Source organism: Oncorhynchus mykiss, chromosome 14 (assembly GCF_013265735.2).
Source record: "Oncorhynchus mykiss isolate Arlee chromosome 14, USDA_OmykA_1.1, whole genome shotgun sequence".
NCBI lineage: Eukaryota > Metazoa > Chordata > Actinopteri > Salmoniformes > Salmonidae > Oncorhynchus > Oncorhynchus mykiss.
In genome coordinates, this window is record NC_048578.1 from 20,476,207 (window position 1) to 20,498,751 (window position 22,545).

Genomic DNA, 22,545 nt, shown 5'->3' on the forward strand with positions numbered 1-22,545 from the left:
TTTTAGTATCAAAATACATTTTAATTGCATGTAATTGATAATAACTTAAGCATGTCAAGCCATCATACAGTATCTCTTGTGGTTGTAGGCCTATCTATTCCAGTAGAATCACTGTTCAGAGCATGATTACTGTGAGCTATTGAGCAACGGAGAAAAATGTGCAGATTACATTACATAATGGTAATTGAGCTGTGGCATAATTATGTAATTTACAGCCATTACAGTTAAAACAATGCTGCTTAAAATAACAATAATGACTTTACATCAAATAAAGATTGGCAAGTTGAATTAAAAGAATTAAGCATATCTATAGCCGCTGCTTTATTATAATTAGTCGACTCATTCTGATCGTTTTTTTGTTTATATACCTCCTCATCAATACATATATATTTTAAGTTAAACATGCTAATTGTAGTAAACAATAGTCAAAACAGATCATTCACAAAAAATAGGACATATTTTTTTTTTAGTCTAGAAAGGGTTAAATGCTCTTGACAGAGTGAGCAGGCTACAGCACTTCAGTATGTTCTACATAAAATACATTGTTGGTTGTCATAGGCCATAGCAGACGTGGGTTCAAATAGTATTTGTTTTCTTTCAAATACTTTAGCAGTGTTTGTCTTGTGCAAAAGCTCAAAGTATTTGAAAGAAATCAAATACTATTTGAACATAGGTCTGCTCCACACAGCAAGAGAAAGTCGGTTACACGCCACTCATAAAAAAGATTAAGAAGGAAATGAAATGAGAAAGAAATGCAGCACCGTGAGAAACGGCCAAAACTAGCTCTTTAGCTACTGTTACAAATTCTTAAAAAAAGATTTAATACACGTTGAAAGAAAAATTGCACTTCAGCACACCGATGACACATCAAGGCCTTTTAGAGAAATCACCAAGATGCTCCCAAAATTCCCATTTAGACTTTTGAGAGACTGACAGTAGATTTGATTATTTTCAAAGATAATGGGCCTAGGCTGGGTTTACACTCTACCAAGCGTTCACAAAAGCAAAATGTCACTTACTCTTGCTTAGAGTTAATACAAATTCTGGCATGCACTAAAGTCTCTTTGCGGTTGCTGAGACACTAAGCCTACTGCAGTGTAAATACAGCCTTAAATGAATGCACCTGTCATTTGTGCTGAAACATAGTTGAATCCAGTTCCACTATCCAATCAGATCCTCCCAAGCATACGGGCTATCCACCAGTTGCAGGGCATGATGATCTGACAGATGACACGTCCTCCTTGGTAGTAGTAGGGGTAGGGGTTGAACCCCCCCAGAGGCTCGTAGTAGCGCTGGCAGTAGCGGTAACCACGACGACAGTGCTGGCAGCAGTAGCCATGATCATCCAGACGGTTATCCAGCTCAACTCCAATGTCTCTCTGTGAAGGACAAACGGCAAGTCGATGAGAGGAAGGAAAGAAGTTAGGTGCTTTAAAGGACAGGTGATCCACACAAAGGAAGCCAGAGACAGAGATATTGAGTTTAATTTGAAGTATAGATGGGATGGATTGCTTACACCTCACTGGAAAGGTTTATTTTTTCTGTGATAGCTAAATGTTTCTCTTTTTTTTTACTTGATCTTTCTCTGTTCAGTGACGTGTGTGTACTTTAAAGGAAATGCAATTGGTCTCCTTTTCTTTTCCCTGTGAGTGAGTACCAGCTCACTCACACGGAAAAGAAAAGGAGACCAATTGTATTTCCTTTAAAGTACACACACGTCAGGGACACGTCAGGGACAGTCAGACAGCGGATTGGATTGGGTGAATTGATGTCCTCGCTTCGGTTGTGGGTCAGAAAAATATATGTAGAAGCAGCTAAACAGAAGAGAAAGATTAAAATGGATGTCTAAGGAAACAAATGGGCAAAATGTTTCCACCATCGACTGTGACACAGGGATCAAGATAGCATTGGAAAGTTATGTTAGTAGTAGTATTACTCTTAGCTTCACCGTGCTCCATCTCACATCCCAGAGTCCTCGGCTCCTTTCTCCCAGGGCTATCTTCAATCAAAGTGACTCTGACACTGCCGGTTACCGGGATAATTGCACTATTTCTTTCATCTCTGACCTCCCCCCCCCCCCCCCCGCAGCGACCCACGCGAGCTGAGTCAAAATGGCCGCCACTCCTCCATTAGAGACTACAAATTAGAGGCTCTCTGTGGGCGCACTCCCCCTGACCTTGACTTTAAGTGGATGGCACATTCCTAAAGCAATTAGCCGAGTAATGATCGCCGAACAAGGATCTTTTTATTTGCTCGTGCCGACTGGGTGTGAATTTATATAAGGGCCAAATGAAAGCCAAACGAAAGGTAAATTGGGTAGAATTAATGGCCCTTGGGTTTTTCCATTGTGCCGGTCGGCCGGGCGCATGCCCTCTCCAGACGGTGGTAGGGCTGAGTGCCATGCCTTTGATCCAGGGAGACTCTGAATTGGGTTCAGAGAAGTGCCAGTTAACTCTCCGCCCCTAGTTGTGGTCGGCGGCAGCAGAAACCCGTCTCAGAGCGGCACAAATACATTCGGCCACGTTTTCAATCTCCTGCAGCGAGTGAATCTGAGTGAATCTTCACAGACAATTCAGCACTGTCTGGTTAAATAGCTTTGATGAAAGAGACCAATTGTCCCCCTTTTGGAATTTACTTCTTGGAGAAGCGGCCATGCAGCTTTGCTTATGAGTCAGTCTTTCGTAACAGCAGAAAAAAATAAAAAATACATCTAATGAGAGGGGGAACTGAAAATGCGAGGTCATTGTTTCACCCCAGTCTTTCAAAGGGCTGGGGCACATAGGAACACGACTTTGACTCTGATTAATCCTCTACAGTAAATTATGGGCAGTGTGGACTGGAGGCTGTTTGGCTTTCCTATAAAGGCAGTATTAGGCACAGGAAATAGTTTACAGGCCACTAAATGGTCTACGGTCTCACAGATGTTGTTGACTCCACTGTTTGTGGCTGGAGTTAAGCTACATTCACCCTCCCAGAATTTTTGGAGCCAGCATATTATAAACACAACAAATAGTGCAGTAGGTAGAATTCAAATCACGAATCAATCATCACAACTGCTGTGACAGATAAACGTACTAACATTACATACTCCTAATACGGAGGACGAACACCTCGGAAAAAAAAAAGGGTGATATTTAAAATGTGTTTTGATTTATGACTCTGACAATGGCTGGTGGGCGATTGCTGATTGATGATGTTAGTCATGTTTAGGGTCATCAGCTGCAAGGCAACAATCTATTATGGAGAAAACACAAAAGCTGTCACTGCAACCGACAATAATCTTATCAGCCGCCTCACAGCTAAAACTGTGATGGTATGAAATCCAAATCCAGAGCTTCAGTTTGGGAAAATTAATGGAAATATATTTATTCAAATGATGGGTGATTACAAAAACAAACAGACAATTGGCATTGTACCTCCGAGACAAATTAATCAGAGGCATCCTTTTTAAAAACGGAGCACGCATATTAATCATTTTGGCTTCAAATTCCCTTCTTCAACAGGATGTGGCGGCGGGTGATTGGAATGGGGCACCGTGGGAAATCTGGGGCCGTCACTCACAAACAAGTGGCATTAACGAAGGGTAAAAGTCATTACCCTCGCGCTCTGTCTGATATCTGACTTGGTCACACACCGAAACGCGTCTCACGCGTAACATCATATCAGAGATTTGATCAGTCTGTCAAGTCAAACTTTCAGTCAGTCATTCAATAATGAGGAAGCGAATCGAGCCGCGACGACTCCTTCAATTTCCACACTACTGAGTGTTATTTTACACACGCTGATTACTGTTCTCCTTGTGGCTTGAAACACACAAGCCTCGTTGCTGTTATTTAATCGTCTATATCAGAGCTGATCATCACAGTCTCTTTGATATTCTATTAAAACACCAGGGACAACATTTCCATTTCATACTGTCACATGACTGTAGGTGTTGGGATTCGTCTTAAATGGAACCCTGTTCCCTATATAGTGCATTACTTTTGAACAGGGCCCATAGGGAATAGGGTGGCATTTAGGACACACCCTAGGTATGAGATGCAGAAGGCACTGCCTTGTACTCCCAGTGCTGGTTGTGTCGTCTTATATCAACCACATTAACTTCATTATGCAGGCAAGGGCAAAACCTGTAATGGTTAAGCCAAGGGGAAGTATAATATGAAATATATTATAAATATGCCACTAAGCTTTTATCCTGAGCGACTTCGATACATTTTTAGTAGGTGTACAGTATGTCGACCTTGGCATCACTAGCACCACACGCCAGGCTCTTACCAACTGTGCCACATAGGCCCAGGAAGTATCTGTGTTTACAGTTTGGCATAGCCTCGTTCAGGGAGGAGAGGAGGTATTTACAGCCTCTGTTCGCCCTTGGTCTCCTGTGAACCATCACTGCCCACTCAGGGAGGACAGGAGGTCTTTACAGCCTCTGTTTACCCTTGGTCTCCAACCTCCACTCATGCCCGGGCATCCTTGTTTTTTTCAATGCTAACCTTGCCTGCCAAAGAGGCCTGGGCATTGTTACAGGGTCACACTATGGCTCAACCCAATCACCCAACCTCCAACCTGTCACGTTCTGAACTTAGCTTGTTTGTTTTTGTCTTTGTTTTAGTATGGTCAGGGCGTGAGTTGGGGTGGGCAGTCTATGTTTGCTTTTCTATGTTGGTTTTTGAGTTCGGCCTAGTATGGTTCTCAATCAGAGGCAGCTGTCAATTGTTGTCCCTGATTGAGAATCATACTTAGGTAGCCTGGGTTTCACTTTTGGTTTGGGGGTGTTTGTTTCCGTGTGAGTGTTTGGGCCACACGGTACTGTTTCGGTTTTGTAAATTCACGTTGTCATTTATTGTTTAGTGTTCTGAGTTTTAATGAAACATCATCATGAACACTTACCACGCTGCGCTTTGGTCCTCCTCTCTTTCTCCCTACGACATCCATGACAGAAACACCCACCAAGAAAGGACCAAGCAGTATGGTAACTAACGGGCAGCAGCAGCGGCCGGAATCGCAGAACTCCTGGACATGGGAGGAGATTCTGGACGGCAAGGGACCATGGGCACAAGCTGGAGAGTATCGCCGACCCAAGGCTGAGCTGGAGGCAGTGAAAACCGAGAGGCGGCGTTATGAGAAGGCAGCACGGCAGCGCGGCTGGAAGCCCGAGAGGCAGCCCCAAAAATGTATTGGGGGAGGCACACGGGGAGTGTGGCGAAGTCAGGTAGGAGACCTGCGCCAACTTCCCGTGCTTACTGTGGAGCGCACAGTGTCCCCGGTGCGCATGCTTAGCCCGGTGGGCTACATCCCAGCCCCCCGTATCGCCGGGCTAGAGTGTGCATCGAGCCAGGTGCCATGAAGCCGGCTCTGCGCATCTGGTCTCCAGTGCATCTCCTCGGGCCGGCGTACATGGCACCAGCCTTACGCATGGTGTCCCCGGTTCGCCTGCACAGCCCAGTGCGGGCTATTCCACCTCGCCGCACTGGCCTGGCTACGGGGAGCATTCAACCAGGTAAGGTTGGGCAGGCTCGGTGCTCAAGAGCTCCAGTGCGCCTTCACGGTCCGGTCTATCCGGTGCCACCTCCACGCACCAGCCCTCTGGTGGCAGCCCCCTGCACCAGGCTGTCTCTCCGTCTTCTCCCTACAGGTGCTCCCGCCTGTCCAGCGCTGCCAGAGCCTTCCTCCTGCCCAGCGCTGCCAGAGTCTCCCGTCTGTCCTGAGCCGCCAGAGTCTCCCGCCTGTCCGGCGCTACCGCAGCCTCCCGCCTGTCCGGCGCTGCCGGAATCTCCCATCCATTCGGCGTGGGTCCCCAGTCCAAGGTCGGTGGCGAGGGTCGCCGCTCTAAAGAGGCCACGGAGGCGGGCTAAGAGGCACAAAATAACTATGGTGAAGTGGGGTCCACGTCCCGCACCAGAGCCGCCACCGCGGACAGACGCCCACCCAGACCCTCCCCTATAGGTTCAGGTTTTGCGGCCGGAGTCCGCACCTTTGGGGGGGGGGGGGGGGGGGGAGTCTATGTTTGTTTTTCTATGTTGGTTTTTGAGTTCAACCTAGTATGGTTCTCAATCAGAGGCAGCTGTCAATTGTTGTCCCTGATTGAGAATCATACTTGGGTAGCCTGGGTTTCACTTTTGGTTTGGGGGTGTTTGTTTCCATGTGAGTGTTTGGGCCACACGGTACTGTTTCGGTTTTGTAAATTCACGTTGTAATTTATTGTTTAGTGTTGTGAGTTTTAATGAAACATCATCATGAACACTTACCATGCTGCGCTTTGGTCCTCCTCTCTTTCTCCCGACGACATCTGTGACACAACCGGCCAAAACACGTTTACAATATAATTATGTGGCCGGCTGGACAGACTGAGGCCTGCTTCCCAATCATATCTGAAGGCTTATCCTTTCCCCGTCTAGGTGAAGGACAGTGATGTGGCTTCTCCAGCGCTGCCAGATGATAGTTATTCAGTCAGAGAGCTGTCCAGGGCCGCTGCTGCAGCTCTGTGCGAAGGCTCTTCCGTGGTAGCCGCGGCTAAAGGTCGGCCCCATATATCTCCCCACCTCTGTCACTGCGTTAATGATTATTAGTCAGGTCGCTTCGAAATTACCTGCCGAAATACGTCATCAGGGGCCCCAGTGGCCGTCAGAGGAAAGGCCACGGTGGAGGCCAGATCCGGTGGAGGGGTGCGGGGGTCAGAATCAGCACTCTACAAAAGGTCTCGGTCTATGTCGGCATCCCACTGTCATCAACAGCATCTTCAGACTCATGCCACTGTCATCAACAGCATCTTCAGACTCATGCCACTGGCATCAACAGCATCTTCAGACTCATGCCACTGGCATCAACAGCATCTTCAGACTCATGCCACTGGCATCAACAGCATCTTCAGACTCATGCCACTGGCATCAACAGCATCTTCAGACTCATGCATGCCACTGGCATCAACAGCATCTTCAGACTCATGCCACTGGCATCAACAGCATCTTCAGACTCATGCCACTGGCATCAACAGCATCTTCAGACTCATGCCACTAACATCAACAGCATCTTCAGACTCATCCAACTGGCATCAACAGCATCTTCAGACTCATGCCACTGTCATCAACAGCATATTCAGACTCATCCCACTGTCATCAACAGCATATTCAGACTCATGCATGCCACTGGCATCAACAGCATCTTCAGACTCATGCCACTGGCATCAACAGCATATTCAGACTCATGCATGCCACTGGCATCAACAGCATCTTCAGACTCATGCCACTGGCATCAACAGTATCTTCAGACTCATCCCACTGGCATCAACAGCATCTTCAGACTCATGCCACTGGCATCAACAGCATATTCAGACTCATGCCACTGTCATCAACAGCATATTCAGACTCATCCCACTGTCATCAACAGCATATTCAGACTCATGCATGCCACTGGCATCAACAGCATCTTCAGACTCATGCCACTGGCATCAACAGCATATTCAGACTCATGCATGCCACTGGCATCAACAGCATCTTCAGACTCATGCCACTGGCATCAACAGTATCTTCAGACTCATCCCACTGGCATCAACAGTATCTTCAGACTCATCTCACTGGCATCAACAGCATCTTCAGACTCATGCCACTGGCATCAACAGCATCTTCAGACTCATGCCACTGGCATCAACAGCATCTTCAGACTCATCCTACTGTCATCAACAGCATCTTCAGACTCATCCCACTGGCATCAACAGCATCTTCAGACTCATGCCACTGGCATCAACTGCAACTTCAGACTCATCCCACTGGCATCAACAGCATCTTCAGACTCATCCCACTGGCATCAACAGCATATTCAGACTCATGCCACTGGCATCAACAGCATCTTCAGACTCATGCCACTGGCATCAACAGCATCTACATACTCATCCTACTGTCATCAACAGCATCTTCAGACTCATCCCACTGGCATCAACAGAATATTCAGACTCATCCCACTGGCATCAACAGCAACTTCAGACTCATCCCACTGGCATCAACAGTAACTTCAGACTCATCCCACTGGCATCAACAGTAACTTCAGACTCATCCACTGGCATCATCAACTTCAGACTTGCCAATTATAACTTGCTACCTCCCCTCCGTCAGTCACAAAGGCCTTTGTTATCTGCTGGGCCCACAAACATTGACTAGCGGTTGCCTTGGAATGGGCGGGTTGGAGCCTTAGCTGATTTTCAAAAGGAGAGCGGGTTTCATCTCCCGGTGTGCTTTAATTGCATAGCATTGCAGCTGGGACCATAGAGGATGAGCAGGGAGGAGGGGAAGGAAGAGAGGAGGAGGGGAGGAGGGAAGGAAGAGAAGAGGAGAGGAGAGGAGAGGAGAAGAGAAAAGGGAGGAGAGTGAAGGCAGGCAGGCAGGCAGGTATTCCTGGGCCAAGCCTGATAAATGTTAATATTATGGCTGTATGTTTGTTTGTGTTTGTGTTTGTGTGTGTGTGTGTGTGTGTGTGTGTGTGTGTGTGTGTGTGTGTGTGTGTGTGTGTGTGTGTGTGTGTGTGTGTGTGTGTGTGTGTGTGTATGTATGTGTGTGTGTATGGGTGAGTGTCCGTCTGTCCCTTGGTTCCTCAGAACTCAAAACCATTCTTCCTTTTCTGGAATGAGCTTTTTAATGCTTACCTAGACAGCCTGGGTGGTCTATACTATATATATATATATATATATATATATATATATGTGTGTGTGTGTGTGTGTGTGTGTGTGTGTGTGTGTGTGTACATTTACCTTTGAGTGCATGATGTGTGTGTTGCTGTTCGTGTGTGTATGCATGTGTGTGTGTCAAGGGTAACTAATCATGGAGCACTAAGCCGCTCACATGCACAAAAACATGGCATTTTGTTCTCTTCCCTCTTTGTTTCCTTCCATGATAATTAAGGCATGATTAATAAATGTGGCGTATCTATTCAGTAATGAGTGACCTTAGGAGTGCTGTTTTGCACGACGTTCGTACAAGCTGACTGCTAGCTACCTGCCTTTGCCCGAAAAGAAAGCAAAAAAGGCTCTGGCTGAGGCTGTGGGGAAAACGTTGCTGCCTTTGAAGGCTAGATATTCCTCTCCATTAATGTAGAGACATTAAGAAAGTCTTAAGCAAGGCAAGTTCATTTAAACAGATATATAGAGCAATTTCTATGCCCTGTGGTACATCAAGACAAGTCTGTTTTATGCTATGAAATTAAGCATCAATTAGCAAGAGTCAATTTCTCTGCAGGAATAAATTAAGGAGAACTAGGCACCACCGTGGCTCGTATCACCTAGTGTGGTGTTGGTTTGCATCCAAAACGGCAGCTTATACTCTATATAGTGCACTAGAAAGTATTCACACCCAATTACTTTTTCCACATTTTGTTGTGTTGCAGCCGGAATTTAAAATGTATTAAATTGAGATGTTGTATCACTGATCTACACAAAAGTGGAATCTGTATGGTTCCTCAATCGAGTAGTGAATTTCAAACACAGATTCAACCACAAAGACTAGGGAGGTTTTTCAATGCATCGCATTGAAGGGAACCTATTGGTAGATGTGTAAAACTTTTAAAAGCAGAAGCTGAATATCCTTTTGAGCATGAGGAAGTTATTAATTATGCTTTGGATGGTGTATCAATTAGAGGTCGACCGATTCATCGGAATGGCACATTAATTAGGGCCTATTTCAAGTTATCATAACAATCGGTAATCAGTATTTTTGGACACCAATGACGGCCTATGAAAGGTGGGTTAACTGCCTTGTTCAAGGGTAGAACGACAGATTTTTACCTTGTCAGCTCTGGGATTTGATCTTGCAACCTTCCGGTTACTAGTCCAACGCTCTAACCACCTGCCTTACATTGCACTCCATGAGGAGCCTGCGGGCAGGCTGACTACCTGTTACCCGAGTGCAGCAAGAAGCCAAGGTAAGTTGCTAGCTAACATTAAACTTATCTTATAATAAAGAATCTTAAGAATCTTAACATAATCAGTAGTTAGCTACACATGGTTGATGATATTACTAGTTTATCTAGCGTGTCCTGAGTTGCACATAATCGATGCGGTGCCTGTTAATTTCTCATCGAATCCCAGCCTACTTCGCCAAACGGGTGATGATTTAACAAGCGCGAAAAAAGCACTGTCGTTTCACCAATGTGTACCTAACCATAAACATCAATGGCTTTCTTTAAAATCCTACACAAGTATATATTTTTAAACCTGCATATTTAGTTAATATTGCCTGCTAACATGAATTTCTTTCAATTAGGGAAATTGTGTCACTTCAGTCAGGGTATATGCAGCAGTTTGAGCCGCCTGGCTCGTTGCGAACTGTATGAAGACTATTTCTTCCTAACAAAGACCGTAATTAATTTGCCAGAATTGTACATAATTATGATGTAACATTGAAGGTTGTACAATGTAACAGCAATATTTAGACTTAGGGATGCCAACCGTTAGATAAAATACGGAACGGTTCCGTATTTCACTGAAAGAATAAACATTTTGTTTTTGAAATGATAGTTTCCAGATTTTACCATATTAATGACCTAAGGCTCGTATTTCCGTGTGTTATTATGTTCTAATTAAGTCTATGATTTGATATTTGATAGAGCGGTCTGACTGAGCGGTGGTAGGCAGCAGCAGGCTCGTAAGCATTCATTCAAACAGCACTTTCGTGCGTTTGCCAGCAGCTCTTTGATGTGCTTCAAGCATTGAGCTGTTTATGACTTCAAGCCTATCAACTCCCAAGATTAGGCTGGTGTAACCGATGTGAAATGGCTAGCTAGTTAACAGGGTGCGCGCTAATAATGTTTCAATCGGTGACGTCACTCGCTCTGAGACCTTGAAGTAGTTGTTCCCCTTGTGCTGCAAGTGCCACGGCTTTTGTGGAGCGATGGGTAGCGAAGCTTCGAGGGTGGCTGTTGTCGATGAAGTTCCTGGTTCGAGCCCAGGTATGGGCGAGGAGAGGGACAGAAGCTATACTGTTACACTGGCTATACTAAAGTGCCTGTAAGAACATCCAATGGTATAGAGAGAAATAGTCCTATAATTCTAATAATACCTACAACCTAAAACTTCTTACCTGGGAATATTGAAGACTCATGTTAAAAGGAACCACCAGCTTTCATATGTTCTCATGTTCTGAGCAAGGAACTTAAACGTTAGCTTTCTTACATGGCACATATTGTACTTTTACTTTCTTCTCCAACACTTTGTTTTTGCATTATTTAAACCAAATTGAACACGTTTCATTATTTATTTGAGGCTAAATTGATTTTATTGATGTATTATATTAAGTTAAAATAAGTGTTCATTCAGTATTGTTGTTAATTGTCATGATTACAAATAAATAAATAATTAAATCAGTCGATTAATCTGTATCAGCTTTTTTTTTGGTCCTCCAATAATCGGTATCGGTATCGGCTTTGAAAAATCATAATCGGTCGACCTCTAGTATCAATACACCCAGGCAGTACAAAGATACAGGCGTCCTTCCTAACTCAGTTCCACCATGAGACCAATGGAGATTTTCAAACAGTTACAGAATTTAATGGTTGTGATAGGAGAAAACTGAGTATGGGTCAACAACATTGTAGTTACTCCAACATACACTTGGAGACAAATTCACCTTTCAGCAGGCTAATAACCTAAAACACCAAGGCCAAATCCACACTGGAGTTGCTTTCCAAGACGCCATTGAATGTAGTAGTAGCCTAGTTACAGTTTTGACGTAAATTGGCTTGAAAATCTAGGGCAACACTTGAAAATGTCTGTCTAGCAAATATCAACAATGAACTTATCTGAGCTTGAAGATTTTTTTTAAAGAATAATGGGCCAATATCATCATCATAAGAAACATTACTGTGCAGCAGTATTCATTGATCTGGCCAAGGCTTTCGACTCTGTCAATCACCACATCCTCATCGGCAGACTCAACAGCCTTGGTTTCTCAAATGATTGCCTCGTCTGGTTCACCAACTACTTCTCTGATAGAGTTCAGTGTGTCAAATCAGAGGGTCTGTTGTCTGGACCTCTGGCAGTCTCTATGGGGGTGCCACAGGGTTCAATTCTTGGACCGACTCTCTTCTCTGTATACATCAATGATGAAGCTCTTGCTGCTGGTGAGTCTCTGATCCACCTCTACGCAGACGACACCATTCTGTATACTTCTGGCCCTTCTTTGGACACTGTGTTAACAACCCTCCAGGCAAGCTTCAATGCCATACAACTCTACTTCCGTGGCCTCCAATTGCTCTTAAATACAAGTAAAACTAAATGCATGCTCTTCAACCGATCGCTGCCTGCACCTGCCCACCTGTCCAACATCACTACTCTGGACGGCTCTGACTTAGAATACGTGGACAACTACAAATACCTAGGTGTCTGGTTAGACTGTAAACTCTCCTTCCAGAACCACATCAAACATCTCCAATCCAAAGTTAAATCTACAATTGGCTTCCTATTTCACAACAAAGCATCCTTCACTCATGCTGCCAAACATACCCTTGTAAAACTGACCATCCTACCAATCCTCGACTTCGGCGATGTCATTTACAAAATATCCTCCAATACCCTACTCAACAAATTGGATGCGGTCTATCACAGTGCCATCCGTTTTGTCACCAAAGCCTCATATACTACCCACCATTGCGACCTGTACGCTCTCGTTGGCTGGCCCTCGCTTCATACTCGTCGCCAAACCCACTGGCTCCATGTCATCTACAAGACCCTGCTAGGTAAAGTCCCCCCTTATCTCAGCTCTATGGTCACCATAGCATCACCCACCTGTAGCACGCGCTCCAGCAGGTATATCTCTCTGGTCACCCCCAAAACCAATTATTTCTTTGGCCGCCTCTCCTTCCAGTTCTCTGCTGCCAATGACTGGAACGAACTACAAACATCTCTGAAACTGGAAACACTTATCTCCCTCACTAGCTTTAAGCACCAGCTGTCAGAGCAGCTCACAGATTACTGCACCTGTACATAGCCCACCTATAATTTAGCCCAAACAACTACCTCTTTCCCTACTGTATTTATTTATTATATTTATTTATTTTGCTCCTTTGCACCCCATTATTTGTATTTCTACTTTGCACATTCTTCCACCGCAAATCTACCATTCCAGTGTTTTACTTGCTTTATTGTATTTACACCATGGCCTTTTTTTTGCCTTTACCTCCCTTATCTCACCTCAGTTGCTCACATCGTATATAGACTTGTTTCTACTGTATTATTGACTGTATGTTTGTTTTACTCCATGTGTAACTCTGTGTTGTTGTATGTGTCGAACTGCTTTGCTTTATCTTGGCCAGGTCGCAGTTGTAAATGAGAACTTGTTCTCAACTTGCCTACCTGGTTAAATAAAGGTGAAATATATATTTTTTTAAATATCAATATCATCATATCATTCCATCACCAAGAATGGAATGTTTTTGTGTTATGAGAATAATTGCCGCGACCTAACAAATGTTTTGGGAACTTTCACAGAACCAATTTTGGTTTGCTGGGAAAACGTTTGCTGGGAAAACGTTACTGGTACATTGTGTTGGGAACGTTACTGTACATTACCTGGGAACTTAATGAGAACTTTGGGGAAGGTTCTGTAATGGTTGTTACAGATGTTATGCACAACATTTAAATGAATGTTAGGAGAACATTCCAAGGATCTTTCATTTATTTTTATTTTTTAAATAAAACCCTAATTTAATGGGAATCTTAGCTAATGTTCTGGAAATGTTCCCGGGTTGCTGGGTAGGCCCTATGTACTGCAATACTTTGGCCCTAGTGCACTATATAGGGAATAGGATGCCATTTCAGATGCAGCCCCAGTACAGTACATACGTAGTCGTTGACAGGAACCTGGTCCAGGACGTCACGAGCGACGCGGTTACCTCTGACCTCAGCATCAGGTATGTCCTCCTCATCCTCCACCTCGTGGAACTCAGCATCTGCACCAAAAGGAGGAAGTACAGAGAACATCTGTTGATGTACTTTACTGGATCACAGCAGAAACGTCTGTTTTTCCTGTTTGAAGTGATGTGAAGGAGGGGGTGGAGAGGGTTGGAGAGGCCCCGGTGCCCTGTACCTCTCATGGGGGAGGGATGGATCCAGTGGATGGGCAGCTCCTGGCATATCTCCCAGATCTTGGAGTTGAGGAGGAAGGATGGATTAGCGATGGGCTCCTCGGCAGGCACCCACACCTGGGAGTCCTCCATCACCTGCATGTCTATGCCCTCTGTCTCAACCACCTGTCAGGGAAAGCAAACACACGCACGCACACACGCACACATGCACAAACATCTTCATTTTCGTGAAATCTTTGGGGAGTAAAAATGTTTGACCATTAAAAATCGTATTTTCCATAACCCCTAACCCTTAACCTAACCCTAACCTTAACCCGAACCCCAAAAACCCGAACCCTAACTCTAACCTTAACCCTAACCTTAGTGATAAGGAAGGAAATTGATAACTAGCGCTTGCGCAATTCCTAACTAGCGTTAGCGCAAAAACTAGAAGTCTAACTAACTAACTTCCTTCAAACTGGTATCCCTTTAACCATAACCCTGTGTCTAAGGTACTGCATCTCAGTGCTAGAGGCGTCACTACAGTCCCTGGTTTGAATCCAGGCAGGATCACATCCGGCTGTGATTGGGAGTCCCATAGGTCGGCGCACAATTGGCCCAGCCTGGGTTTGGCCTTGGTAGGCTGTCATTGTAAATAAGAAGTTGTTCTTAACTGACTTGCCTAGTTAAATAAATGTACAATTAAAAACAAACCTTAAGCTTAAAATACCATTTGAACAAATTCAGGACATGAAGAAAGTCCTGCCTTTTCAAAAAAGTGATTGTTTTCCTACCTTGTCAGGACATTTGGGTGAATTGTTAGGACATTGGAGTCCTGATAAGGTAGGAAAACAAGTACACACACACACACACACACACACACACACACACACACACACATATACAGTGAGTATCAAACACACCCAGCCTTACATGGCCGCAGGCACGCACACACACCTTCCTCCACACACACCTGTCAGAGCCCAAGAACACACACACACACACACACACACACACACACACACACACACACACACACACACACACACACACTCACACACACACACACACACACACACACACACACACACACACACACACACACACACACACACACACACACACACACACACACACACACACACACACACACACACACACACACACACACACACACACACAGTTCTGTACCCTCTGCATTCTCAGCCTTCTCTCCCCAGAGCCACAGCACACAAGCCCTGGCCATGTCCTTTTATTCATCACCCTTTATTGTCCACTGGGAGCACCGCCACTTCCTGCCTCCTAGCCTCCTGCTCATTCTCTGTTTCTTCCTATCAGGCCTCCAGGCAGCCCTTTCTGCCCGACGATTATCCAACGACGGCATAAATTTGACTTTGAAATGACTTTCCAGTGCTTTATACTTTATTGTGCGGTGAAAGGCCGCAATATCATTAAAATACAGCAGCCACAATAATAAGCATAGCGTTCTCCCCCATCCCCTCCTACTGCATTCAGTTCAGCGACGTGCTTCATTTGTTCATACTGTAGTTCATGAGCTGTAAAGTAAACTATTATTGCTTAATGATAGGGAATGCATGTCACTGCTATCTAATAGAGATGTATGAAAGGGGCTTTTGGCGATGCCTGATATTTGTTTCTTTATGTATATGTAAATACGTCGGCAAACAAACCCCTCTTCCCAGTGCCTCGTTAATTAGCGGCTGGAGAGAACAGCAAAACAGTTTACTTGACAAATGTTTTTACAAGGTGATTCTCTCCCGGTTTGAAGCTTAATTGCACATTAGTTGAGCTTGATGAAGGATCCCCGGGCTATGGTTGGAACCACTGGTATCATTTATATTAGGTTGTGCACTCTCGACTCTCCCTCCCTTTCTTCCTCACACCTTGCCGATTCTTGCTTTATTTGAATTTACTGCCCATGCTGCTGTCTCGCTCTAACTGTTTGTTGTGAAGTGACATGATGCCAGTAACCCTGTGGAGACAAACTCGCACCTCGTTCTGGCCAGATGAAAGAATGCGTAGCAGCGTGGCTACTCAAGCGCTAGCTGCCTGTGTCAGTGCTTAGCTAAGCTGCCAAGCCACCAAGCCTTTGACACAGTTTGCTCTCACTCTTTTCAGCAAATGTTTAGCCTGGTCCATATCGGGCTAAGCTAATGATGACTCAAAGGAGGACTAGGGCGCTCACTCCCCCTGAACTACAGACATTAAAATGAAGGCCAGGAAACACAAACAGACCTGCCTAATTGGACCTCAGAACCACTGAAGCCGAGCAACTAAGCAAACCTCCCTGAAATGAGTAAGTGGAGGTCAGGACACAGACTGACCAGTTGAGAAACAAGACCAATAAGGAAGATAACCACAATCCGGAAGGCTAAATTGATCATGGCTAGTGTGGAATAGGGATTGAAAAAGGCTATTTGACCACTACAAAGTCAACGTGATTATGATTTTAGAGCTACATTTTTTTAGCATGCAGTTATGTCCCAATTTAAGCTGTTTTGTATCTATATAATATTGGACAAAGTAAAGACATTTTGTATTGGGTGTCAGACTAATGTAATGTATTTGTATATTGTAACTTTGAGCCTATGTAAGTACATTCCACACACAATCAGTGTCATACTGTAAAGACCATATACTTGCCCTGTCTTGCTATAATGTCCTAAAGGTGCAACATTTGTTTTGTGACACATACTTAGGTCACTTGTGTTTGTCATAGATCAATGAACATGTTCTCATGATATCATAAGACTGTATATGACATTACTTCCCATCTGGCTGTCTCCCATACTGAACAGACATTGCACACTTTTCATAATGGTCATTATTTGTATGTTCAAAATGACATACAGCTTTTTGTTTTAGTAATATGACATTTACCTACAGTACATATCATTCCAAGAATGTGTTGTTTTGCATGCATGGTATGGCATTTGTTTGTGGTTTTTATCTGAGTGGGAGGTTCTGGCTTGCCAGCTAGGCTGGTTGTGGCCGTACATATTAAGTGGTTCCCCCGAAGAGCAAGAAGGGATCAAATGACACTGTTCTACTGTCTGAAGAAGGAGGACAACAGCAATTCCATCGCTTCAACATTGGAGGAAACTGGAGGGAGGCTCAGGGATTACAGCCTCCCATCATTTCATATGAGGAACACATTGAAAATGGCGGAAAATACTGGTGGCAAACAATTCCTGTTTGTCACCTGGTTCTACTCCCCGAGTGCTTTATTTCCTTATCAGCTGCTCGCAGTTTCTCCACCAGCTGCATTGTTTTCACCTGGCCTCTGAGAATCTGAGGCTCCAGACACCCCGCGCTGAGCCCACGTTCACATAGCCCGCAGGCTTGGAGCAGCAGCAAAACCATTACTGTTTTCTCTTCAGCCCCTCTGTGGTTCACAAGGTAGTACCACAGTCAGAACCTTAAGGGAGACTTGTCTGTGAGACAGAGGTCTCCCAGGCCACGGGTGGGTGGATTCTGATGGACAGTAGATCACGTTCTACTTTCTAATGTAGAGGAAGTCTACAAGAGGTCAAAGGTCAGAAAGGTCTTCAAGTCCTTGATATGCTATCCCAATAATGTAGTTTAGTACCACTGTGTGTTATACAATACCGGTAATACTTTACAATGAGCTAATGTAGTAGTTAACATGAGTACATTATCTTATGGAAAATAAGAAACAGATTATAAAAAACAAAACAAAATAAACAAACATGAGTAAAGGATCAATAGATACATTGACAACATGTATAATAACTTAATAATTACAATGCATTGATAGTTAACAAATACATTAATACATGTTTTTTATTAACAAATGCACTACACAGCACATTGTACTTTAGGGTGTCATAACTTGACATTCCTCAGTTAAAAGGCTATGGACCAGTGTGCATATTATGGGACTTGGTTTTCACTAATCCAGTATGATTATGAGCTAACCTTTTGTACATGCACATGTGTGCTTGTGCATCAATGCAGCCTTGTGTCTTTCCCTGTCCTCTGGAGCACCTCCTCCAATTTTCTTCCCTGCCTTTTCCTCACCAAAGACAAGGCACCTACAGTGCCTTGCGAAAGTATTCGGCCCCCTTGAACTTTGTGACCTTTTGCCACATTTCAGGCTTCAAACATAAAGATATAAAACTGTATTTTTTTGTGAAGAATCAACAACAAGTGGGACACAATCATGAAGTGGAACGACATTTATTGGATATTTCAAACTTTTTTAACAAATCAAAAACTGAAAAATTGGGCGTGCAAAATTATTCAGCCCCTTTACTTTCAGTGCAGCAAACTCTCTCCAGAAGTTCAGTGAGGATCTCTGAATGATCCAATGTTGACCTAAATGACTAATGATGATAAATACAATCCACCTGTGTGTAATCAAGTCTCCGTATAAATGCACCTGCACTGTGATAGTCTCAGAGGTCCGTTAAAAGCGCAGAGAGCATCATGAAGAACAAGGAACACACCAGGCAGGTCCGAGATACTGTTGTGAAGAAGTTTAAAGGCGGATTTGGATACAAAAAGATTTCCCAAGCTTTAAACATCCCAAGGAGCACTGTGCAAGCGATAATATTGAAATGGAAGGAGTATCAGACCACTGCAAATCTACCAAGACCTGGCCGTCCCTCTAAACTTTCAGCTCATACAAGGAGAAGACTGATCAGAGATGCAGCCAAGAGGCCCATGATCACTCTGGATGAACTGCAGAGATCTACAGCTGAGGTGGGAGACTCTGTCCATAGGACAACAATCAGTCGTATATTGCACAAATCTGGCCTTTATGGAAGAGTGGCAAGAAGAAAGCCATTACTTAAAGATATCCATAAAAAGTGTCGTTTAAAGTTTGCCACAAGCCACCTGGGAGACACACCAAACATGTGGAAGAAGGTGCTCTGGTCAGGAAACCAAAATTGAACTTTTTGGCAACAATGCAAGACGTTATGTTTGGCGTAAAAGCAACACAGCTCATCACCCTGAACACACCATCCCCACTGTCAAACATGGTGGTGGCAGCATCATGGTTTGGGCCTGCTTTTCTTCAGCAGGGACAGGGAAGATGGTTAAAATTGATGGGAAGATGGATGGAGCCAAATAGAGGACCATTCTGTAAGAAAACCTGATGGAGTCTGCAAAAGACCTGAGACTGGGACGGAGATTTGTCTTCCAACAAGACAATGATCCAAAACATAAAGCAAAATCTACAATGGAATGGTTAAAAAATAAACATATCCAGGTGTTAGAATGGCCAAGTCAAAGTCCAGACCTGAATCCAATCGAGAATCTGTGGAAAGAACTGAAAACTGCTGTTCACAAATGCTCTCCATCCAACCTCACTGAGCTCCGGCTGTTTTGCAAGGAGGAATGGGAAAAAATGTCAGTCTCTCGATGTGCAAAACTGATAGAGACATACCCCAAGCGACTTACAGCTGTAATTGCAGCAAAAGGTGGCGCTACAAAGTATTAACTTAAGGGGGCTGAATAATTTTGCACGCCCAATTTTTCAGTTTTTGATTTGTTAAAAAAGTTTGAAATATCCAATAAATGTCGTTCCACTTCATGATTGTGTCCCACTTGTTGTTGATTCTTCACAAAAAAATACAGTTTTATATCTTTATGTTTGAAGCCTGAAATGTGGCAAAAGGTCGCAAAGTTCAAGGGGGCCGAATACTTTCGCAAGGCACTGTATCTGATTGATTCCACAGCTGTGAATTAAGGTTTAACAGAGAAGTCTAATTAGGTTTGACAGTGGACAAAAGAAGACCAAAATGGCAGTGGTGTAAAGTACGTAAGTAAAAATACTTGAAAGTACTACTTAAGTCGTATTTGGGGGTATCTGTACTTGACTTTAATATCTGTAATTTTTACAACTTTTACTTCTATACATTCCTAAAGAAAATAATATACTTTTTACTCCATACATTTTCCCTGACACCCAAAAGTATTCGTTACTTTTTGAAAATGGTCCAATACAGGAAAATGGTCCAATACACACACTTACTGTATCAAGAGAACATCCCTGTTCATCCTTACTGACTCAGATATGGCAGACTCACTAAACACACATTCTTCTTTTGTCAATTATGTCTGAGTGTTGGAGTGTGCCCCTGGCTATCTGCAAATAAAATAAAAACAAGACAATTGTGCCGTCGAGTTTGCTTAATATAGGGAATTTTAAATGATTTATAGTTTTACTTTATATTTATTTAAAACCAAATGCTTTTAGACTTTTACTCAAGTAGTATTTACTGGATGGCTTTCACTTTTACTTGAGTAATTTTCTATTAAGGTATCTTTACTTTTACTCAAGTATGACAATTGGCTACTTTTTCCACCCGCTGCAAAATGGCAGGAAAATATGGTGCAGGCTGGGCAATTAGTATCTGGAAACATGGGCCAGACATTATAAAGATGAGGGAGAAGGGGATGCAGTCTGGTTCTTTGTCTAAACAGCTTGTGATCTTAAAGTCAGAAAGGGATATCTGTGACTTACTTGGCATGACAATGTACCAACATAATATAGTGTATTTTTTAAATGATGCACCAGGGAAGAGCGTTATGATGTTTCCCAGATCCGTTGGAGCCATGTGTAAAATGGAAATGAAAGTGGAGGATGGTAGAGGCGGAAAGTATTGAGAGTGGAGAAGGCTAGTGGTTGAAAGTATTGAGAGTGGAGAAGGCTAGTGGTTGAAAGTATTGAGAGTGGAGAAGGCTAGTGGTTGAAAATATTGAGAGTATAGGATGGTAAAGGCAAAAAATATTAAGAGTGGAGAATGGTATAGAGGCTGAAACTATTGAGCGTGGAGAATGGTAGAGGCTGAAACTATGGAGAATCTATAATGGTAAAGACTTCAATATATTTAGAGTGAAGAATGCTAGAGGCTAAAAATATTAAGAGTGGAGAACGGTAGAGGCTGAAAATATTGAGAGTGGAGAATGGTAGAGGCTGAATATATTGAGTAAGGGATTCTTTAAAAAAACACAAACACTTTTTTGCACTGTGAATTGTACTGTGGCACCAAGAAATGAGATATTTTGATTGATAGAATTTCGCCCATCATTCTCGCCAAACTTCACATAAGGCTATTGGGCCGGGAGACGTGAGATGAATGCTATATCTCTTCCTCAGACCCCTCTTTCTCTCTCACACTTCCCCCTTTAGGCTATTTGGGTCAAGCCTTTCAAGAGTACAATTAAATATTTATATTAGTTCAAGATTGGCAGCAAACACCATTTGATATGTGGGCAGCTTTCAGACTGTTTCATGAGCACTGGAGACTGGAGTTTCTTTTTCAGTGGTGGAGGGCAGAGAAGATTGGATGGTCAGGGTGAGTGTTTGTGCTCTGCTCTCTGACTACTCTTCTCTGTTTATTCCTACTACCCTTGCAAAATGCATGATCGTTTCCTGTGGTAACACGCACGCACGCACGCACGCACGCGCGCACGCACACACACACACACACACACACACACACACACACACACACACACACACACACACACACACACACACACACACACACACACACACACACACACACACACACACACACACACACACACACACACACACACACACACACACTGAGTGAGTCAGAGAGATGCAGATAGTCATTCTATACCAGTAGCTCTGTGTCCACTGTCACCACCTCTGTCACTTTGGGAAGCTCTGTGGTCTGGGTCTTGATGTAACACCGCTGGTGTTTGGCGAACCAGATCCCCGTGATTCCCTTTGAGGGAAAAAAGAGAGAAGGAATAATAATTAGCATTATTTCATCTGTGATGTGGAACAGCTAAGCGCCAGGGCGATATCATTTTTTCAACCCGTTTGTTTCTATGGTCTCTTGAAGAAAAATCTAAGCTCTTAACAACTAAGAGAAGTTAGAATCTAATGAGTGTGCAAAGGGGCTTTCCATCCTCTTTATCTTCTTTAATTTTGTAGTAAATCACAGTTCAAAGGCAGCTCGGCACCTACAAAACAAACCTTTTAGAAGAGACTGTGAGTAAAGAACGAGGGGTTCTTCCTAACTAAACAATACTTCATAGAGGGATGTCTCCAGCAGGAGAGTCAAGCGACATGTCAGAGGGCAAAGCAGCAGTTGCACCCCAAATCCCACCCTATTCCTTATTATGTACAGTGCACTACCTTTGACCAGGGCCTATAGTAATGCACTATATAGGGAATAGGGTGTGATTTGGAATGCATCAGGTGTCTCTACGGAGGCTGCCCCAGCTGAATTAGTCAGTCATAGGTCCCTGTCACTCTCTTAATCTGTTCAGCCAAGTGAAGAGCCACTCCCTTCAGCACCATTGACGATCCTCTACTGTGTGGAATTCAGGGTCTTTTCAATTTGACGACCAGAGAAAGCCTATTTCAACAAAGCAGACATATCTGTTAATTGTCTTTCTGTGTGCCATTCTCTGTTCGACAAAGTAGTTCTGCCGGTATAAATCTGAAACCCCAGGAAAGCATATCAGATT

The 22,545-nt window shown here is 43.8% G+C and overlaps 1 protein-coding gene across 1 annotated transcript in view; it reads right to left on the bottom strand.

The window, feature by feature from the left end:
- The window catches only part of tnmd (tenomodulin), an 88,683-nt gene continuing 66,138 nt past the window's right edge, over window positions 1-22,545 (bottom strand). The window contains exons 4-7 of the mRNA XM_021561493.2: window positions 21,687-21,794; window positions 14,067-14,229; window positions 13,823-13,929; window positions 1-1,379 (exon numbers count right to left, since the gene is read on the bottom strand). Of these exons, the coding sequence (XP_021417168.2) occupies window positions 1,170-1,379; window positions 13,823-13,929; window positions 14,067-14,229; window positions 21,687-21,794 (588 nt within the window). The 3' untranslated portion in view covers window positions 1-1,169. The remainder of the gene's footprint in view (window positions 1,380-13,822; window positions 13,930-14,066; window positions 14,230-21,686; window positions 21,795-22,545) is intronic.